The 20,879-nt window shown below is 36.5% G+C and overlaps 1 protein-coding gene across 4 annotated transcripts in view; it reads left to right on the top strand.

The window, feature by feature from the left end:
- BckdhA (Branched chain keto acid dehydrogenase E1 subunit alpha) overlaps positions 1–20,879 on the top strand; it is a 336,705-nt gene that overhangs the window by 270,991 nt on the left and 44,835 nt on the right. For all 4 annotated transcript variants that reach the window (XM_067141838.2, XM_067141839.2, XM_067141835.2 and 1 more), the window contains one exon: positions 4,109–4,203. In XM_067141838.2, coding sequence (XP_066997939.2) covers positions 4,109–4,203 — 95 coding nt within the window. The remainder of the gene's footprint in view (positions 1–4,108; positions 4,204–20,879) is intronic.

Below are 20,879 nucleotides of genomic sequence, written 5' to 3' on the forward strand. Positions count from 1 at the left end.
CGAATCAACATACTTACAAAACTTATTCCATGGCATGGATTACAATATACTGACACTAGACGCGACTAACCATGTTCACAGAATAAACCACACGTCTCACACATTGACTTAATTATAACAAACAATCCTCAGAAAGTGGTAAAACATGGACAGCTTGCTGTACCAGGTATTTCGACCCACGATCTCATATACTTATGTTACTCTCTCAAGGCACCAAAGTACAAAACCAGGTACATAATGCGAAGGGACTTCAAGCAATTTAATACTGAGATAATACGAAATGAAGCATATCAGTTGCCGTGGAATGACATTCTACTGACTAATGACATTGATGATAAGGTTGACAGACTGAACTCTTTAATATTAGGACTGTATGACAAACACGCTCCGAAGAAGCAAATTCGAGTTTCTCACCCTTCGTCTCCTTGGCTAACAAATGAAATTAAGTCAGTCATGGCAAATCGTGATGCTTGGTATACATAAAATCAGCTTCATGGTCCGTATCGCACTTCAATAGATTCTCAATTAAGTATTTATTTATTTTCCACCTAGTCGATACAATGATTGCTTAAGGCAATTTTTAATGGTCAAAAGTGGTACATGTTTCGTATATTATCAACATCTTCAGCCACATAACACTGTTTAGATGAAAAATATATAAAATTGACACTCGACAAGTGACTGTACTGGTTCTACTTGATTTTTCTAGTGCTTTTGGTACTGTTGTTCCTCAACTGCTACTTTCAAAATTGGATTCATTAAATTTCAGCAAGACGGCAATAAACTTTTTCAGTTCGTACCTCAAAAATCGCCGTCAGTGTGTCAAAGTAAATAATAGCAGATCTGAGTGGCTTAACAAACCTCTCGGTGTCCCCCAAGGGTCTGTACTTGGACCATTGCTGTTTGCAGTTTACTTACATGATGTTGCCAAATCGATTACACATTGCAAGTATCATCTTTATGCTGATGATCTGCAGATCTACTACCACTCAAGAACTGATAAAATTCAGAGTGCTGTAGAAAAAGTTAATGCTGATTTAAGTCTCATAAGTAATTTTGCATTGAGTAACAATCTCAAAATTAATCCTCTTAAAACGCAAGCAATAATCATTGGTACTTCGAAAAACTTACACGTCTTAAAACAATACGAAATTCCTCCTGTAGCACTAAACAATACCATTATTCCATTTTGTGAAACAGTTATGAATCTTGGTGTGGCTATAAGCGAAACATTGAATTGGTTGCAACATGTGACGGAAGTGTGCCAAAAGGTATATCAAAGCCTGCATCCTCTGAAGCGGTTTAAAAATATATTTCCTTGGTCCTTGAAAATAGAGCTCATTCAGTCACTCTTGTTTCCAATTCTCGAATACTGTGATACAGTTTTTATTGATATTAATAACGAGCAAAGCATGAGACTGCAACGTGCCCAAAATGCATACATCGGGTATGCATTCGACATACAACTATGCGCCCATGTATCCCCATTCTATACACAATTATCTTGGTTACGACTGAATGGCAGACGTAGACTCCATGCAACTACTTTGGTGTATCAAGTGCTTTCTGAAAACACTCCTCCTTGCCTATCCACCAGATTTCGCTACCTTAGTTCCCTACACCTGTTCAATACCCGGTCAGGCTGTACGCTAGAAATTCCTGTGCATCGAACCGCAACCTACAACAGATCGTTCATGATCACCGCCACGAGCTGGTGGAATGAACTCCCCAATGACATCAGAGAAGCTAAATCTAAGACAAAATTTAAAATCCTTTGCCAGCGTCATCCTTTAAGCACTTCCAGTCTTTCTTGAGTGTGAATGGGATGCATGAATGAGAGTGAATATGGTTGTTTATTGCAATGTGTTCCTGTATATAATTTAGTTATACTTTACTCACCTTAGTTTAGTTAGTGATACTTTAGTTGCTTTAGTTATACTTTAGGTTGTAAAATTTTCATATGTTTAAATTTATGTAAAAATTACATTGTAAATACATGAAGTGGTTAAGTGTAAGAAAGGGCCGGGAGCCCTAACTTCGCCACAATAAAGACGCTTTAATAATAATAATAATAATCTTAAGTTCCATCCATATCATGTCTCTCTCCATCAAGAGCTGTTTGAAAACTATTTTGAGCGTCGTGTTAACTTTTATACATGGGCACTAAGACAAGATACACCAGATTTATCACATATCTTGTTTAGTGATGAGGCTACATTTACAAATCATGGCCAAGTAAACGTCCGAAACATGCACTATTGGTCTGTAAACAATCCCCATTGGCTTCATCAGGTTGAACACCAGCATCCATGGAGTTTAAATGTGTGGTTTGTAATAGTGAATAGCTCATATGCTTTTTTTTTCTCCATAGAAGGAGAACCAGATTCTTATAAGTATCTGAACCTCCTATCAGACGAACTTCCTCAAATGTTAGAAGCTCTTCCATTGCAGACTAGTTTGAACATGCAGTATCAGCATAATGGCTGTCCGGCACATAATGCACAGCGTACTACAGCTTGTCTTCACCGATTGTTTCCAAATTGTTGGATTGGATTAGGTGGACCTGTACCTTGGCCAGTCCATTCACCAGATTTAACCCTCTCTAGATTTTTTCTCTGTGGAAAACTAATAAACACTTTACGATGACATACAGACTATACCAGATGATATGAAAATGACTTACTACTGCTGCCTGCATTGATTTTTTTTTTCTTTACGTCGCACCGACACAGATAGGTCTTATGGCGACGACGGGACGGGAAAGGCCTAGGAGTGGGAAGGAAGCGGCCGTGGCCTTAATTAAGGTACAGCCCCAGCATTTGCCTGGTGTGAAAATGGGAAACCACGGAAAACCATTTTCAGGGCTGCCGACAGTGTGGTTCGAACCTACTATCTCCCGAATACTGGATACTGGCCGCACTTAAGCGACTTCAGCTATTGAGCTCGGTAAGAAATTTCTGATGGAATGCTAGAACATATGCATCAGTTCTTACATGGCAGACTGGAAGCTTGTATTGGAGCTGGTGGTGGTCGTTTTGAACACAACCTTTGAAGACGAATACTCTTTCTTCTTCAGAAACCAAGGAATTTGTTTATTCATATTTTTTTTTCTCTCCTAAGATAGTGCTGGCACATGGAGCAGGTCATTTGCCAGAATTTACAATTTTCTAACTATAGTAGTTCATGAACTAACTGTACTAGAATCCTGAAGGAAACGCCATTGACATTTTCTCTTGTTTTATTTTGTTAAAAGGGAACTTGAAAAAAAGGAACTTTAAAAATAAATACACATTTTAATAATTATTAAAAGCTGTGTATGGGCTACAAGTTATGAGCTTTTGGTTACACTTTATTTCTGTGATTTCTGTGAAAATACCACATCAGTAGCACCTTCCATTTCAGAAATATTTAGGGGGCAGTGTAGTTAGAGACTTATCTCCATTTTTGAGACAACTTATTTGTGTAACTCATTGTGTACAACTCTTCAATTTATTAAATCTAAGCATCTAGCTGTTTTAAGTGAACCTGTCACCAACCAGACCTTAAGCAGCAGACAGCTCAAATGGACACCTGAAAAAGTTCAATATAATTTGTATTGTATAAAAATGTTCAGTGATGTACCTGTTCAGTGAATCATGGTCTATCTATGACTTAAATGTTTGGCAATTGAAAATAATATCAAGGTCTACTATGGGTTTTATTTTTATTTGCAATCCTGAAATTAAGTGTGGCTCTCTTCAAAGTTTGTCTCTTACATTGCAGCTCCCAAATGTTAGGTAGTTGGCCATCCCTGACTATTCAACTTTCAAATTCATTAACTGTAAGCATTGAGCTATTTTAAGTGATGAACATTTAAGTGAACTTGTTTGAACTGCCTTAACTAGTCACAGCTGAGGTCTGGACAGATTAGTGTGAGACATTTTTATAATGTAGTTGAACTCGCTACTACTCAACCTGAAACTTTTGCTGCCTATCAGGTAGATTTTGTACTTCCAGTGCAGGAAGCTTATGCCCTGGGGTATCCTGAGTCTTTAGTGTGAATAAGAAACAACAAAATTTTAGATTTAGAGAGAATAGTGGTTTTTCATGTACTTTTCATTCTTCACAGATATTGCATGCCTTCACTAATGCAGAGAAATTGCCTAAGCCAGACTGGAAAGAGATGTTCTATGATGTTTATTATGAAATGCCAGATCATTTAATGTAAGTACATAATTAAAAACTATTCCTGGAATTTGAATATTGTTCCTTTAAAAGGAATTTATCTCTTTTACAGGGAATGTACTAAGTTTTTATTGTATGATTGTAAGCCTTTGCTAGAAGGTATTCAGTAATAGATGTATTTTGTCGTAATTCCACCTACGCTTACTTTAAATGATTAGTCGCTCTACCAAATGCATAAACCAAATATCAAAACCTCATACTGAGCTGGATTATTATTATTATTATTATTATTATTATTATTATTATTATTATTATTATTATTATTATTATTAAAAAATAAAGAAGATAAATATAGATAATATGTCTCATGATAGTCTAATCGTAGCTCATAATCCCCAATTAGTGGGAGAGAAGTGATGCTTTGAATATATGGCTACTACAAGTCAGTTACTCATTCGTAACTTTTTGTGTGTCTCTTCGATAGCGTATATTTTCAGAGTTCCTATATGTCCTGAATCCTAAATTTTTTGCTGTTACTCACCAGTGTTTCTATTCACATTGACCTAGATTACAGACTTGTGCTTACCACTTGCTTATTCACACTTTGTTCAACAGTGAGTTGGTGGACATTTATTCGTGAGCTCAGTGCATATTAAATACACTTGCCGTGAGATTAGCAGGGTACTAGAATGAAATCTGATAATACACATGCTTTGCCCAACTGAGCATCAAGTAATGATATTTCATCAGCGATGTTTCCGTATCCTACTTTACCAGACGAGTCAAGTTCTACTGGGCCATCTATGCCGGCTTATTCTCTCAAGGCCATTCTCTTAACGATCGTTTTACTAGATTCTGGATAGAATTATTAAGTCTTGCTAGGCCATTTATGCATACTACTTGTAAGATGATGAGGCATTTGACTAGAAATTGTTTTATTTACCAGAAGGTGAATAGTGTGACAGTGAAAGCAGTGAGTGTGAGGGTTCAGCAGAATTCAATTATGCTGGCATGGTGGCAGTATGTTTGGGCCAGCTACAAGCACAACAATAGCACTGGGGAATCGTTAAGGCTCACGATAAGGAAGACCCTAGAAGAAGCTGGAAGGTGATTGAAAATGGAACATGTACTTAGAAGGATCTGGAAGTGGAAACTTTGAGAATCTTCTGTGGGCCTATAAAAAAAACAGCATATTGTAAGGGAGCAGCGAGTCACTCTCCAGTGAGTCAGGGTTGTATCAGTCGCAAGTGAGTGAGTGTAAGCAGACAGTTGCATGTCCATGACTGTCATTTATCAGGAGTGAGTCAATCAGACAGCTATGCGGAATTCAATGGGGCCTGCCAGTTTTGGACTGTTTTGAAACAACACTGCGTTGTGAGAAGGTCAATCAATCAATCACTACTGATCTTCATTTAGGGCAGTCGCCCAGGTGGCAGATTCCCTAACTGTTGTTTTCCTAGCCTTTTCTTAAATGATTGCAAAGAAATTGGAAATTTATTGAAAATCTCCCTTGGTAAGTTATTCCAGTCCCTAACTCCCCTCTCTATAAACGAATATTTGCCCCAATTTATCCTCTTGAAGTCCAACTTTAGCTTCATATTGTGATTTTTCCTACTTTTAAGACACCACTCAGAACTTCTTCGTCTACTGATGTCATTCCACGCCATCTCTCCACCGACAACTCGGAATATACCACTTATTGCATAAGACCAATAAATAAAATGAATAAATAAATATATAAATCTCAAGGTCACAGTCAGTAAAATTACCAAAGATTTATGGTTCTTAAAAGAATGTCAAAAATACAGTCTAATACCAAAATTTTTGAGGTCAACCCAAAGAAGTAATATATCTGGTCCAAGGTCATATGACACCCAAAATAAAATCAATAAGACATGGCTAGAAAATGAAACAAAAGAATTATATAGAAAAAATCCCTATTAAACTTGCAACTGTATAAGGTACACTTGTATGTTGCTCACTTAACAACCCCATTAGAATGGAATTCCATCCAGCGACACACTAACGAGAAACTTGTCAACATCTTAGAAAAAAAAGAAGAATACGCTAGTAAACAAGTTAAAACAATTAAAAGAAACAAATAAGAAGTTAAATAGGCTCATAATCAAAAAAAGAAAAAGAACCAGTCTCACCAATATTTAACAGCCCCAACACAATTTATCAAACACTAAATTTTCTGAACAAGAAATGAATATATTGAACAAAGGAGCGAAGTTCAATTGGTCCAACCCATACAAAACAGAAGACCTAACAAATACGATAGTAGAAACAGAATTTAATATAGAGAAACTGCCGATAGAAACACAGAATGATGTTAAATTTGAAATAAAAAATAAACTCCCAAATTTAATAAAAGAATTGGAAACTAATTTCAATCAGGCCATATCTAAGCAGATAAAAGCAAAACAATAGTACTTGTAAATAAAGGCGACTACATTAAAAAAACTGAAGAGTTTTTCTGGGATAACTCCTATGCAGTTGTGAACAAAGATCCAATCCCCAGAATTCAAAGAAGTTTAAAAATTTATCCGTAAAAATTCTAATTTTCTATTCCAGAAACAAGAACAACAAAACAGATAAACATGAACCCGAAAATACCAAAGGCAAAAGCTTTACCCAAAATACATAAAAGCAATATCCCCATTTGACCAATCATAAATAGCATGAACAGTCCCACTTATAATACATCAAAATTTATACACCAGTTCCTAAAAAAAGTTACAGATTTAATAATAATTCTTCAGTCAAAAACTCAATAGAATTCTGCAAAAAATTAAAAAGGTTCAACCTGCAAACCCATCATAAAATCTCCTTTGATATCACTAACATGTACTCGAGCATAACTATCAACGAAACAGTCAAAATAATTGAGTCCAATTTATCCAAACATAGCATTTTAAGTAAAATAAAAATACTATAATCTATCAGAAATAGAAATAGATGAATTTATTAAATTACTCAAATTTGTATTGTATAACAAGTACCTTTCATTCAATAACAAAATCTCTCACCAATTAAGCTTGGCTATGGGGGACCCCAACTCAGGGATATTGGCCGATATTTATATGGATAACATGGAAGAATCTACAGTTAAACCAAATATAGAAGGGCTATGCCTTTGGTTGAGGTACGTAAATGATACATTTGTAATAATAGACCACCAAAAAAATAACAGTACAAAAACTCTAGAATTTTTAAACAGGGTAGACAGTAGCATAAAATTTACCAAGGAGGACAAAAACAATGGTTCATTGAACTGCCTGGATATAAACGTAATGCGTACAGATTTTGGATTTGACTTTCAGATATATAGAAAACCGACACACATCCCAGTTACAATAAAAAACTATTCCTTTCATCCAAAATCCCATAAACAGGCATCCTTTTTCAGCCCAGTCAATAGAGCCTTCAAAATACCTTTATCACCAGTTAACTTAAAGAAAGAACTCAGATTTATAAAAGTTTTTTTCTGCTATTTGCTTTATGTCGCACCGGCACTGATAGGTCTTATGGCGGCGATGGGACAGGAAAGGCCTAGGAATGGGAAGGAAGCGGCCATGGTCTTAATTAAGGTACAGCCCCAGCATTTGTCTGGTGTGAAAGTGGGAAACCACGGAAAACCATCTTCAGGGCTGCCAACAGCGGGGTTTGAACCCACTATCTCCCGGATGCGAGCTCACAACTGCGCGCTCCTAGCTGCACGGCCAACTCGCCCAGTATTTATAAAAAATTAGCAGTGAATAATGGTTACAAAACATAAACATTCGAATCATTAACAAAGTAAAACTTAAACTGGCCACTAATCTTACTCCAGAGAAAACTAAAAAAATCAAAATATGGTACTTTCACCTGCACCAATCCTGCGACTCACCAGATTACAAATCCTTTGAAAAAACGAGATTTGCAAATAGCATTCAAGACACATAACACTAACAGAAATATATTTTTCAATCATAATACAGTTAATGCAAATAAAGGTGGATATCAGGGTTCTGGAATATATAGATTAACATGCACACAGTGCAATTTTTCATATGGTAGCCAGACTTGGTGTAGTTTTGTCACAAGATATATGGAACACTACAACGCATTAAAACATAACAGACCGAGCTCGATAGCTGCAGTCGCTTAAGTGCGGTCAGTATCCAGTATTCGGGAGATAGTGGGTTCAAACCCCACTGTCGGCAGCCCTGAAAATGGTTTTCCGTGGTTTCCCATTTTCACACCAGGCAAATGCTGGGGCTGTACCTTAATTAAGGCCACGGCCGCTGCCTTCCCACTCCTAGCCCTTTCCTGTCCCATCGTCGCCATAAGACCTATCTGTGTCGCTGCGACGTAAAACAACTAGCAAAAAAAAAAAAAAAAAAACATAACAAGTATTCTGCAATGGCTAACCACATGAAAGAGACCGGCCATCAATTTAGTACAATAGATAGAGACCGTAAGATAATAAAAAGAATTGAAAAAGGAAAGTTAATGACTGAATATGAAAACATTTATATCGTTACTTCAGTAGGGTGAAAAAGCGAAATGATGCAATCGAAATAAAAAGCCCATTAACCCTAGAACTGCTGCAGGTTTTTCTGTCAAATGCTGCAGTTATTTTTCTCACCATACACCATGAAAATAAAATCATGCCTGTAATCACATATTAATCCTAATAAATCCATATTATATACCAATAGAAACCTAAAAGACTGATCTAAATGATGATAATACAAATAAAGAAAAATATTGCCACGATTTCTAACTATCGTAAAATGCAATTAAAATTCTATTTTACAAAGGAAACTGTTGAAATATTTTGCTCAAATAAAGGAATTTGTGATAGATAATTTATTTCTGAAACATGATATTCTGAAACGAACAAGTATTTTCTTACGTATTCCTCCACAATTATCCACTTTTCATTTCGTTTGCAAAATAAAACTCAAATTTTCATCAAAACGAATTTTGAGTTCTTTTCACGAATTTTGAACCTACAGATTATCTTAGTTTTCTTAGGTGAATTTCTTCTTTCCTGTGTTGTGATAAAATTCTTTATAACAATCTACAAAAATATCAACAGTTCACACTTATCCCTTTGCTGTTTTCTTCAAGTAGTCACGTAATGCCAATAATAACATAACCTGCACCGACTTGAACATCATTCCGGTCATCGGAAATTCCCATTACTTCCGAGGCACCTTGTACTTCGCTGACTCTTTCAGTATTTTCAGGAATAATTTTCTTGTCGGAATTAAAACAATAACCACTGTCACCATCAGTATTCTCACTAAGATCTTTGAAAATCGAGCGCTTGATTTCAGAATCGTCAACAAAGCGGGCTGCCATCTTGATTCTAAAAACATGTGAAAGTACTTTCACTTCTACAGCTAAATAAACTTGTCCAGACCGATGTTTGTGTTCCAAAGACTTTCAATATTGAAGATAAATGTATAAGTATTCAGCTGGTATCTATATTATGGCCATCTGGTGATCAATTATAAACCTACGGCGGAAGAACGACACCGTCTCTCAGAAAGACGATCGCACTTGACGAAACAGTGCGCCGTCTTCCAGAAAGACGGTCCGCAGTTCTAGGGTTAATAGAACAATTACCAAAATTGCTACAAGCTTTCAAATCAGATAACAGTTAAAATTTTCAACCATAAACCTTCTAATACATCTACAAATAAAACTCCCACCTTGAATATACATAGAGACCCCCCTCCACAAGTTAAGCTAGCATCCAATACCCAGCCCACACCCCCTTCCCCTATATCCCCTACTTGTCCTCCTCACGTTGTTCCAGTACCCAATGCTTCACCCACAGTTCCTTCTCCTTCCCCACCTACTCTCCCTCCACCACACCGGCCCCATACGTATAACACAAGAAGTAAGAACACGACGACAAATAATCTCAGTACTGCAACAAGCACGGCTAGGCACTAAAACGTGAAAACAAAGGGGGTAAGTGATGTTTCAACTTTAATCTACAAAAACAATTACAAATCATCACACTCTTAACATTCTTTTGTTACAGACACATTTATCCATAACGTTGCAATAAACTGCACACCAACAACTAAGTAACAAGTATTCGTGTCCCTTTTAACCAGGCTTTAATAACAAACAGACCAGTAAAAATTGGCCGACTCAAATCAGTTGGAGATTCGTGCATTGATTTGACGCATGCAACAGACTACAAACCTCCAATGATCCATCTTTTAATAATGGTGTAATTCTCATCTAACAAGAATATATTGCAAGGTTAATCTTCTAATTCACTCATCTTCACATGAACATTCATACTTTGATAAATGACTTAACACTAGCAGTATTAGAAAAAATGGGAATTTTTAGCCAAATCTTACTCAATTGGCGCATTACTATGACTTGGACATCAACTTCCTGTGATTAACATCTAGTCTGTTATAGACACATTTTAATTATTACTTCCTTCTGTTTACTTTTTATATAGTAACAATATTTTATTGTGTAATAACATTTTAATGAACAAATAATTGCAATAATAAGGTTTATTATAATGACTCTACCTTGAGATAATTGTACAAAATGGCTGAAGATGCTCGATACAACGAGCGAAACATGTCCCATTTAATGTTAGTATTGTAGTAAATGTCCTTTTAGAGACAATAAACATTTTTATGTATTGAATAAAATGGATATAAAAACAAGAATTTGTAACTACATACCACTTAGTCGAGCAGCTCATCTCCTTTTTCGCAAGTCTTCCAAGCTGTCTGTAGAATAAGAGTTTCATGTACCAGTGTGTAGTGTGTTCAACCATAGTCCTGTGTAAAAGCTGTCTCTTGTGGAAAATTCAAACCCAAGTGAACTTGTAACTAACAGTAAATCACAGTTCATTAAATTTAGTGTATTCTAACACATTCTACCTCTTTGTGTAGGGATTTAAGCATTAAGGACCATGAGATCCCACCACAACAGGTGTCAGAAGTGCAATTTTACTGGTAGCATGTTTCATTACTATTTTAGAGTAATTAACAAGGTGGAGTCTGGCTTCCAGGCACTCTCTGCTAAGCTTTGTGCAGTGGAGGCACGAATTTGATCCTCTCACAATGAATTTTAGCTAGAATTTAAAATGAAGATTAAAGCTAGCAATGATGAACTTAAATTCAGTCAGGAAGAACTGATTCACAATTTAAATCTGCCAAGGTAGAGTTTAAAACATCAAGTCACAGCTTCAATCCAGTAAAGATGAACTTCAAACTTTTAGCAGAGTTGAATGAACTGAAAGGTGTACAGTGTAAGTTAGAAATGGGTGTACATGATCTTGAAATAAGAGTAAGCAGGATGAAAATGAAATGTTAAAAAGACAGTTCAAGGCTATATCTCACATGGTAGATTCCAGTGTTACAGGCTTGAGGCATGAGGTGAATGAAATGGTCGATAATCAGATTAAGCCCAATATTCGAGACTTGAGGTAAAATGTGGGTTAAATGGCCATTTAACCCCTCTGTGTGGTGGATTTGAAAGTCTGGTTGTCTGTGTGCTGCGGGAGGAGTTATAAGCGTGGTGTTTAAATTTTCTCAGACTCATGCAAGACTTTGTTCAAACCAACATAACATTGGTACTATTTGACAGATTTCAGCAATACTTTCACATGCATGTTTAAAAAATTCCATGCTTTAGAAGATATGATGCTATCGTACCTTAACCCATAGAGAGCCAGACAACGATATATCGTTTCGTATGTACGCATAAAGTGCCAACCACGATATATCGTTGTTTGGATAGCGCGTAATTCTATACGAGTTTGTACAACTTGGGCCGTCAGATTGCAACATCTTATGTCTCGAGTCCATAGAGAATTGTCATTAGATTTTAACTATGCCGCTAGATGGTGCTCAAATTCATTCATTATCACGCATTGAATTTTTAAATTCCATTTTTTTCTACGACGTATGCTCTCCATGCCGCGTGAGTAAAATGGCGACTAGCGGGAGAAGTTATTTTGTTAACGATGAAGAACTGGCTGTATATCTTAATAATTTTTAGTAAAGAAGAGGATGATGAAGACTCGGATGACGAATTCATTCCTTTAAGTAGTGAGGAATAGGAAAGTGAAACTTTTATTTGAAGTGATAACAGCGAATTTTCTGTAAACACTCAACCACGTGCTCATTGTCCAAGTGTAAACATTGAAAGTAGTAATGACCATCTAAGTGACAGTACTGATGATGATGATGGCTCTAATAATATCCAACAGCAAGAATTTCCTGTTTTCCGTGAAATTCAATTAGGTCAACATGCAAAATACCAACCCTCACCTGATTATTATGATACTCCTGGCCAGAGACACGCCCCTTTGTCAGACGCTAACCTATAGCGTATTTTTATTTTATTTTTCACGGCTCAATTATGGAACCTCATAACTATAGAGACAAACAGATATGAGAAATCATGTCTTTTCACCACAAACCAGAGTACAGCAGTGGCGCCCGATTACATTGACTGAAATGAAGACTTTCATTTCTGTTTTGTTGGAAATGGGTATAACTAGAAGGCCGAGCATATTTTCTTATTGGGTCAAAAACTCCCCTTATATTCCATGGTTTGGAAATATGTTCTCAAGAAACAGATTCCAATTGATCTTGAGATTCTTTCATCTTGTGAACAATGGTAATCTATCACCATCTGGTTACCCTGACTACAACCCATATTCCAGGTTCGATCCCATTGTTGAACATGCCCATTTTATACTACGATACCATTGTACATAACTCTTAAAATACTGAAGATAAAAATATGAAACTTTACATGTTTATTCATCTGAAATAGGACATTTCAAAGAAGTCATCAATATTTATCGTCAAGTTGAATTTTCTGTTTTTTGTGTGTTTTGTTTCTGATTTCTAATTTTTCGTGTTTTAAAATTGTTTGGAAAATATTTTTTTTCAAAATACCCAAGAGCATTTTAGTGTTCTAATTTATTTCAGCAGTAAGAGTGGCCTCTCGTTAACATTTAATACAAATTTCAAATCATAGTTATAATATTTGTGAACTATGTAGTCCAGAGAGTGAGAACCTGCAAAATTCTCTAAATCTGTCTGGCACTCTTGGCATACTCTGAGCACCTGGGCCTGGCACTAAGAAGGTTAATAGCTGAGTTTGGTGTGGAACATCTTGAAACATCCCTCAACGCAGAGACCCACTTCGTAATCGGGACACCAAAACCCCGTAGCTCTCCAAATTTTCTGCTTGTAGCACATGAGGTGAATGAAATGGTCGATAACCAGTTCCAGGTAGTATACCTCATATTAAGTCCAGTGTTCAAAACTTGAGGTAAAATGTGGATTAAATGGCTTGGTTAACCGTTTGGTTGGCCTACTCTTTCCCTCCGTTGGTAGAATTGTCTCAGGGAAATGCCTATCAGTGAGACGGGGCGCATTTTTACCAAAGAATGACATCCATGCACCTGTCTTTCAAATGAACCTCAATGTTGCACAAGCAGTGTCTGGATGACATCCACTTTAAATTTCAAATGATCTATTCTAGATTCTGATGAATTTCTCCAGCAAATTATCATTGGGTTTAGAATTGCAACATTCATTAACCTTCTGAATAACTTCAAGTACGACTTGATCATCTTTTTCCTCTCTAAAAGACAGCCATGAAGGAGCTGATTTTTCACATCAATTCCACCCATGTGGTTATTATAGTCGACAACAGAAACAAGCTTTTCTTTTTCTGATCATGTTCTGTTTTCTGTGTAATGATTTCTTCCCCATGATTTATAGATATCATAGTAACTTCTTTATTATCAAGAAAACCTGGTCAGAATGCCTAGCTATAAGTTCCCACTTCTCTATTTTGATGCTGTACATATCTTTTGGGACGTCCTTTCTGTTAATGCATGAAGTCCCTATACAGTCAGTTTTCAATTATTTCAACTTATGAGCCAAAGCAGGTGAATTATAAATATTATCCATCCACAACGTGTATCCTTTGTTAAGAAGTGGCTCCACAAGTCATAAAACAGTAGCATTGTTTTTTGTTGTGTCTGTCAATGTATGTGTTGTTTCAAATACAGTGTCTTTCCCTGTGCAAAGATAGCCTGAACTCAACTCACATAATTTGTATGGCTTTATGCCAAATTTTGTAGATTTTAGAGGTATATATTGCCTAAAAGACAACCTACCCCACCATAGGATTAGGGACTTATCAACTGCAATGTTCTGTTCTAGTAAGTACAAAATCTGGAACTTATTTTTCAGCTAAGACATAACCAGATACGTTTATAAATTTTCCAAGGTCCCTGATGCCTCATTGTTGTTAAAATGCATGAAATTACTGATTGGTTCAAATCTATCCATCGAAATAACAGACCCAAAAATTGGCGTATACAAAATAGAGCTTTTAGAAAAATAGCTTCTTAGCATAGGCTTTTGTATTATACCCATAAGCATAAACAGATCAATTACAACGTATATCTTGTCCTTCGTGACTGGTTTCCAATTCCTCATTCTGGAACGAAGTGGTAAGAATAAGCCCCTAGATCAGACTTTTGCTCAGCATATATATTTGTTTCACGAACTATTGGTTCCACTAACTCATCCGTAAAAAAAAAACATCTTAAAAACCTTCACAGCATCACATTCCCCAACTGCTTCATTCTGATATCCTGCGGTTCCTATAAACTGTTCTATTTGGCCCACATAATTAGACATGTTTTCTCATCAAAATATATTAGCCATGACATGCACATTGCCATTCTGCGCACTATCACTCATATCCGATTCCAAACCAAGGACTTTGCATACAGCTATGTCATCCACATCACTCAAATCACCATCTGAATCTAACATTCATCAGAATCACTCAATTGTTTTCCTAAATCATCCTCTATTTCCACGCTCGATAACCCACACTTGCTTGTAGAAGCCGCCTCCACTCATGACCGACGCAATACAAGCCAGCAGGTGATAAAGAGAAAGGTTGGGGAAAAAATAATATGGGGGACGTGAATAGACAAAAATTTATGATTATGGTGACAGTCTGGTTCTTCCCTGAGAGAAAGGAAAGGTATAATGCAAAAAGTATGCTTAGTAGTTGCCAGATAGCAGACAAATTCAGTGGTTGCCCCTGGTGGCAGACATGAACATTTCTTGGAATATCGCTCAAATTTCAGTGAATGAAACAATACCGAAATAAGGCTCTGTGTATATAAATCAAAAGCCCATACATTCCACTTCAAAGAGAAATGAGTTCAACAGCTTCATTCGTAACCTCCAGATGGCAGTACAACACTCGCATGTACCGTTCCACACTGCCGGGTTAACAGTACCAGGCAATATCTTGGTTTAATTTTTAGATTTGAGACTTGTGGCAAGAGATGACTGGTCTACAGAGAAGGAATTACAGCCTTAGAAGCCCAATCAAGGTCTACCAATGATAAGAGCAATACCAGTCACAGAAGCGAAACCCCACTGAAAAATCACTGGTGATGATGTGTGTCCACCTTGTCAGTACTAATAAAAAACTATTTAATCCATATAAATTAATCTGTCATACGTGTTTCGAGAACCACATTCATGGAACCATGGAAAACCATCTTCGGGGCTGCCAACAGTGGGGTTCGAACCCACTATCTCCCGAATGCAAGCTCACAGCTGCTTGCCCCTAACTGCATGGCCAACTCGCTCAGTCCATTTAGTTTTAAGTGAATAGGTGAACCATTAAAAATAAATTCTTAGAAAGAATTTTGTTTATAAATTGTCAGGTCAATACAGAACCAAATATGAAATTCATTATTTGCAACACCTCATTTTGACGCTACTATCGGTTCTTGCAGTTTCCCTATAACCACTTAACCTTTGGTGGTGCTGTTTGAGAATCCAACCAAGCTTTGGGCTGTCACCTGTCAGATAGTGGTTCAATAACTTTAGAAAATAATAACACATGCTACCTCTTTGTGTAGTGATTTATGTTTTAAGGACCCTGATAACTTGCAACAATAGGATTTACAATCGGGAATACATTTCTTCTTGGTGGCTGGTTGTTTTTCTACTATTTGCTTTACATCGCAATCGAACAGATGGTGTTATGGAAAAGATGGGCTTGGAAGGAGCTAGGAATGGGAAGGAAGTAACCATGGCATTAATTAAGGTATAGCCACAGCATTTGCTTGGTATAAAAATAGGAAACCATGGAAAAACATCTTCAGGGCTGCTGACAGTGGGATTCAATCCCACTATCTCCCTTATGCAAGCTGATAGCTACGTGATGTACTTTATGGTTGTATATGCTTGTCATCTTAGGAACATATACTACTTTACCAGATGAAGATCTTTGGCTCCTGCCTTTTTACATATATATCTAGAATTTTATATTTTCTTCCTTTAATGTAATAGTCATCATAATTCTATTGCCTGCAGCATAATTTGTAATCATGACAGGTTCAAAAACATTTGACCTCATTTTTCGATCCATTAATCCCTCTTTGCTCAATCGTATGCCTGAGGAGTTACTTGGCTGAATTTTCCCTCACATTGTACTTACAGTTAGTTATGGAACAAAGCAATCCAGTGATAAATTGAGGAGGCCAGTCAGTGGGTCTAGCATTCAGTTGACAAGCATGAATTCTAGGTGATGCTTATCAAAAGCCTTCTTGATATCCCTACTCCCAAGAACAATTGAAATCTGAGATCCTTGATGTAAAATGGACCATGAATTAAAATAACATCCACAGCCTGTTACCAGTCATTCGACCGGGTCAGTAATGGAATGAATGAAGCCACCATCTAGCGGTGAGGATAGGAAATGTGCCGGCTGCCGAAGCCTGTCACACTCCTCTGGGGGAATGATTAATTAATGACAGATGAAATGAAATGATATTGGAAAGTGTTGCTGGAATGAAATATGACAGGGAGAACTGGAGTACACGGAGAAAAACCTGTCCTGTTTCAACTTTGTACAGCACAAATCTCACATGGAGTGACTGGCATTTGAACCACAGAGCCCAGCGGTGAGAGGCCGGCATGCTGCCGCCTGAGCCACGTAGGCTCTGGACCCTGAATTGATGATGTTTATCATAGTAGCATCCATAACCTTCTGTGAGTAGTGTAGTTGATTGAGTGTTCATGTCATGGGCTAATGGAATCTTGGCAGAGTCAGTTGATAATTGGAGTGCTTAAATACAAGGGACCCATATCAGTAGGTTTAGTGGCACATTAAAGAACTACCTTTCATGGTAACATTTCAGAAATCCAGTTACTTTTTTCAAGGCTAGTAGATGCTAAAAGTACTTTAAACACTGTATTATTATTATTATTATTATTATTATTATTATTATTATTATTATTATTATTATTATTATTATTATTATTATTATTATTATTATTATTATTATCTCAGTACTGCTTTTCCCACATCTGTGGCATCACAGGTGTGAACTGTGTCAGACATGTTGATTTGGCCTAGTTTTACGGCCAGTTGCCCTTCCTAATTTAATCACTGTTGCGTGTCTCTGTGGTGGTTCGTAGTGTGCTGTGTTGCCTAAATTTGAAGAGGAGAGTGCTGGGAGAAAAACGCTGTCTCCGAACCAGAAGAATTAATCACACACGGTTAAAATCCCCTACCCAGCGGGGAATCGAACTGGGACCCTCAGAACCGAAGACCTCTATGTTGACCATTCAGCCAATGAGTCAGATGATGATTATTATTATTATTATTATTATTATTATTATTATTATTATTCCAGGGTTTCCATAGTTCACAGAGGGATAAGAAGTGCCTGGGTTGAATGGGTGGCCAAGGAATTAACTAGAGCAGAACTTAACAAATTTTGAAATTTTATTTCTTTCCATCTTTTTAAATTTAAAAATTGGTAAATAAAAAGTCTGAATGAATGACCACAATATTAATGAGCTCATCAGGTCTAGCAATAACAAGGACTTAAAAATCCAAAAATCTGGTACGAAATTTACTATTGTTAACAGTTTGCTTGATTTACATAGAAGAGAGCGTTATTGTTCTTGACAGGCACAATATTTTGCAAAGAGCATGTTTGGCTCCAATCATTTATATGACATAGGAGTCTGTGCTCCAAAAGATACCATAGTCCAGCCTCGCAGAGGCATCAATTTCTTACGGCGCACTACCTGACAACCTATTGGTTTTACAAGTGATTGTAAACAAAATCAATGGTCTCCACCTATGGATAAGATTTGTTGATGACACGTTTGTCATAATTGATAAACGACAAAACAACAGCAACAACATTTTAGAATTTCTTAATGGACTCAATAACATTACCTTCACAAAAGAAGATGAAACTAACAACTCTTTATATTTTCTAGATGTAACCATAAATAGAACCCATAATAAATTCAAATTCCAAATCTATAGAAAACCCACTTTTGCCCCTCTGACTATAAAAAAAAAAAAAGAATCTATGCACCCGCATTCCCACAAATTAGCAACCTTCTACAGCTTAATCTATAGAGCGTTCAAAATTTCTCTTTCCAATGATAACCGAAAAAAAGAACTACAGTATATTAAAGAACTAGCGAAACTTAATGGCTACAAACCAAACACAGTTAATAAAATTATAAACAAAATCGAATTAAAAACTGCTACTAACCTAACCCCTGAAAAACCCAAAAAAAATTAATTTTTCTGCCTTCACCTACACAAATCCGGCTCTTTACCAAATCACTAACCCAATCAAGAAACAGGACATCAATATTACATTCAAAACCCGCAATACAAACAGAAATATATTCTTTAACTCCCATACAGTAAATTCAACACACGACCGATACTCCAATTCAGGAGTTTATAGACTCAAGTGTGCCCAGTGTGAATTTTCTTACGTTGGGCAAACTGGACGCAGCTTTCATACAAGATATTTAGAACATTACAACGCATCTAAGCACAACAAACACTCCGCTATGAGTATCCATATGAAAGAAACGGGACATAACTTCACCACCATAGACCAGGACCTTCAAATTTTAAAGATCATCAATAAAGGTAGTCTAATGAATGAATTTGAAAACACCTTTTAGACCAACACATCAATAAAAACAAAAATCTAGATGACACCTTTAGAAACAGAGAGCCCGGACACGGAACAAATTCCTAATTTATTGTCATCTCTTAACATAAACGGTAATCATTTTTTTAAATCTCCAACTCACTCCCTGCCAACAATGACACATACCTACAATACGAGAAGCAGAGATAAACCAACTGTTCAGACCACCTCACACAAGCAACACAACAGGACCTCCTCCTAACGTCTAAAGGGTAAGTTTCAAGAACATTAAGTCTACTAACTAATAAATCATCCTAATATAGCACTCGCACACTTTTTTGTTTTATTCCACGGACTTCAACACACCCACCAGCCACACACTACATCCAGGATCCAGTGAACTGCTCTTCAGCCTTACACTGAATCACCTCAAAAAAACTCCACAACAAAACAACATACAACAAGTTTATACGGTCATGTATTAATCCGTTATCTAACAAATCTTGATCAAACTCTTCAACAGCATTCTTGCCACTCCATTATAAGGCACTTAAATATTGATGCTCATTCTTCTAAGAAGTGATGCTGATCTATAGAATATTTAGACCTCCCCAAAAATCCATATAAGCTGAACATGTTTCAATGTCCTACAAATATAAAAAGAATATTTAAATGCTATGACTTCAATAGACTACAATGCCATCCCAGTATCAGCATTTTCTCCATTTAACAGGATATTAGTAAGACACCCATTGAAACTTCAAGACAAGTTCGACCAGTTCAGTTCCAAAATATACCATAAGTTTGAAATTATTATGTAAATTGTATAAAAATAGTTTTTAAGAATAGTTCTAGCACATGTTAATCTCCAGTAAGTTGTAAAAATGTACAGATGATTAATCCCAATTGCATCAAGCCGTTCTCATTACCGACATTATGAAATTATGAAATATATTTCCATTAAATGTGAACAAGAGTAGAATGTCACATTAGAACTTTAAAACATGGGCGGCTTGATCACTCCTTTGCACTGTTATATAAATAATATTGACTATGATTAATCCTAAAATAGCATCCACTCAGAACTCTGACTTGGAGATAGAATTAATGGCTGATGATGCCTGCAATGCCAGGCAAAACATGTGCCATACTCAAACATAATGTAAGGACATTGTTACAGTCATAAAGACTCAACCCGTATTGAATAGGTGGTTTCAATAAATTAATGTTTAACATTTAATAACCTATTGGTTGTCCTCAATTAAGGCAATTACACTAAGTAGCCCCGATGTGGGCTTATCGATTGCTCAACAGTTCATAACTCACTGTTCCTAAAGGGAATTAACCCCAGAAACAATTACCGAATAAACAGGGGTATGATTGCCCATACTAAATGTCCTCAATGTAAAAAGAAAAGGTTGAACATATCTGGCCAGAAACAACAAGCTACGAGATAAAACACTTGCCCTCTGTAGAGAAATAGTTAAAATCTTAAGTGGGCTTATGGTCCAACCCATACTACACAGTGGGTGACTAAATGAGAAACGTTAATGCCAAACAAGTTTTAGGTATTTTGGAGGTTTTGAAAACTTTAGTCACCCCATGCCAAGTTGAATGGGAACGGACAGAGGGTAATCACTCTTTGTTCCCTTACATTACATGCTTCCCAGTAGAGAATAGCATAGAGTCC

This window comes from Anabrus simplex, chromosome 2 (genome assembly GCF_040414725.1).
Source record: "Anabrus simplex isolate iqAnaSimp1 chromosome 2, ASM4041472v1, whole genome shotgun sequence".
NCBI lineage: Eukaryota > Metazoa > Arthropoda > Insecta > Orthoptera > Tettigoniidae > Anabrus > Anabrus simplex.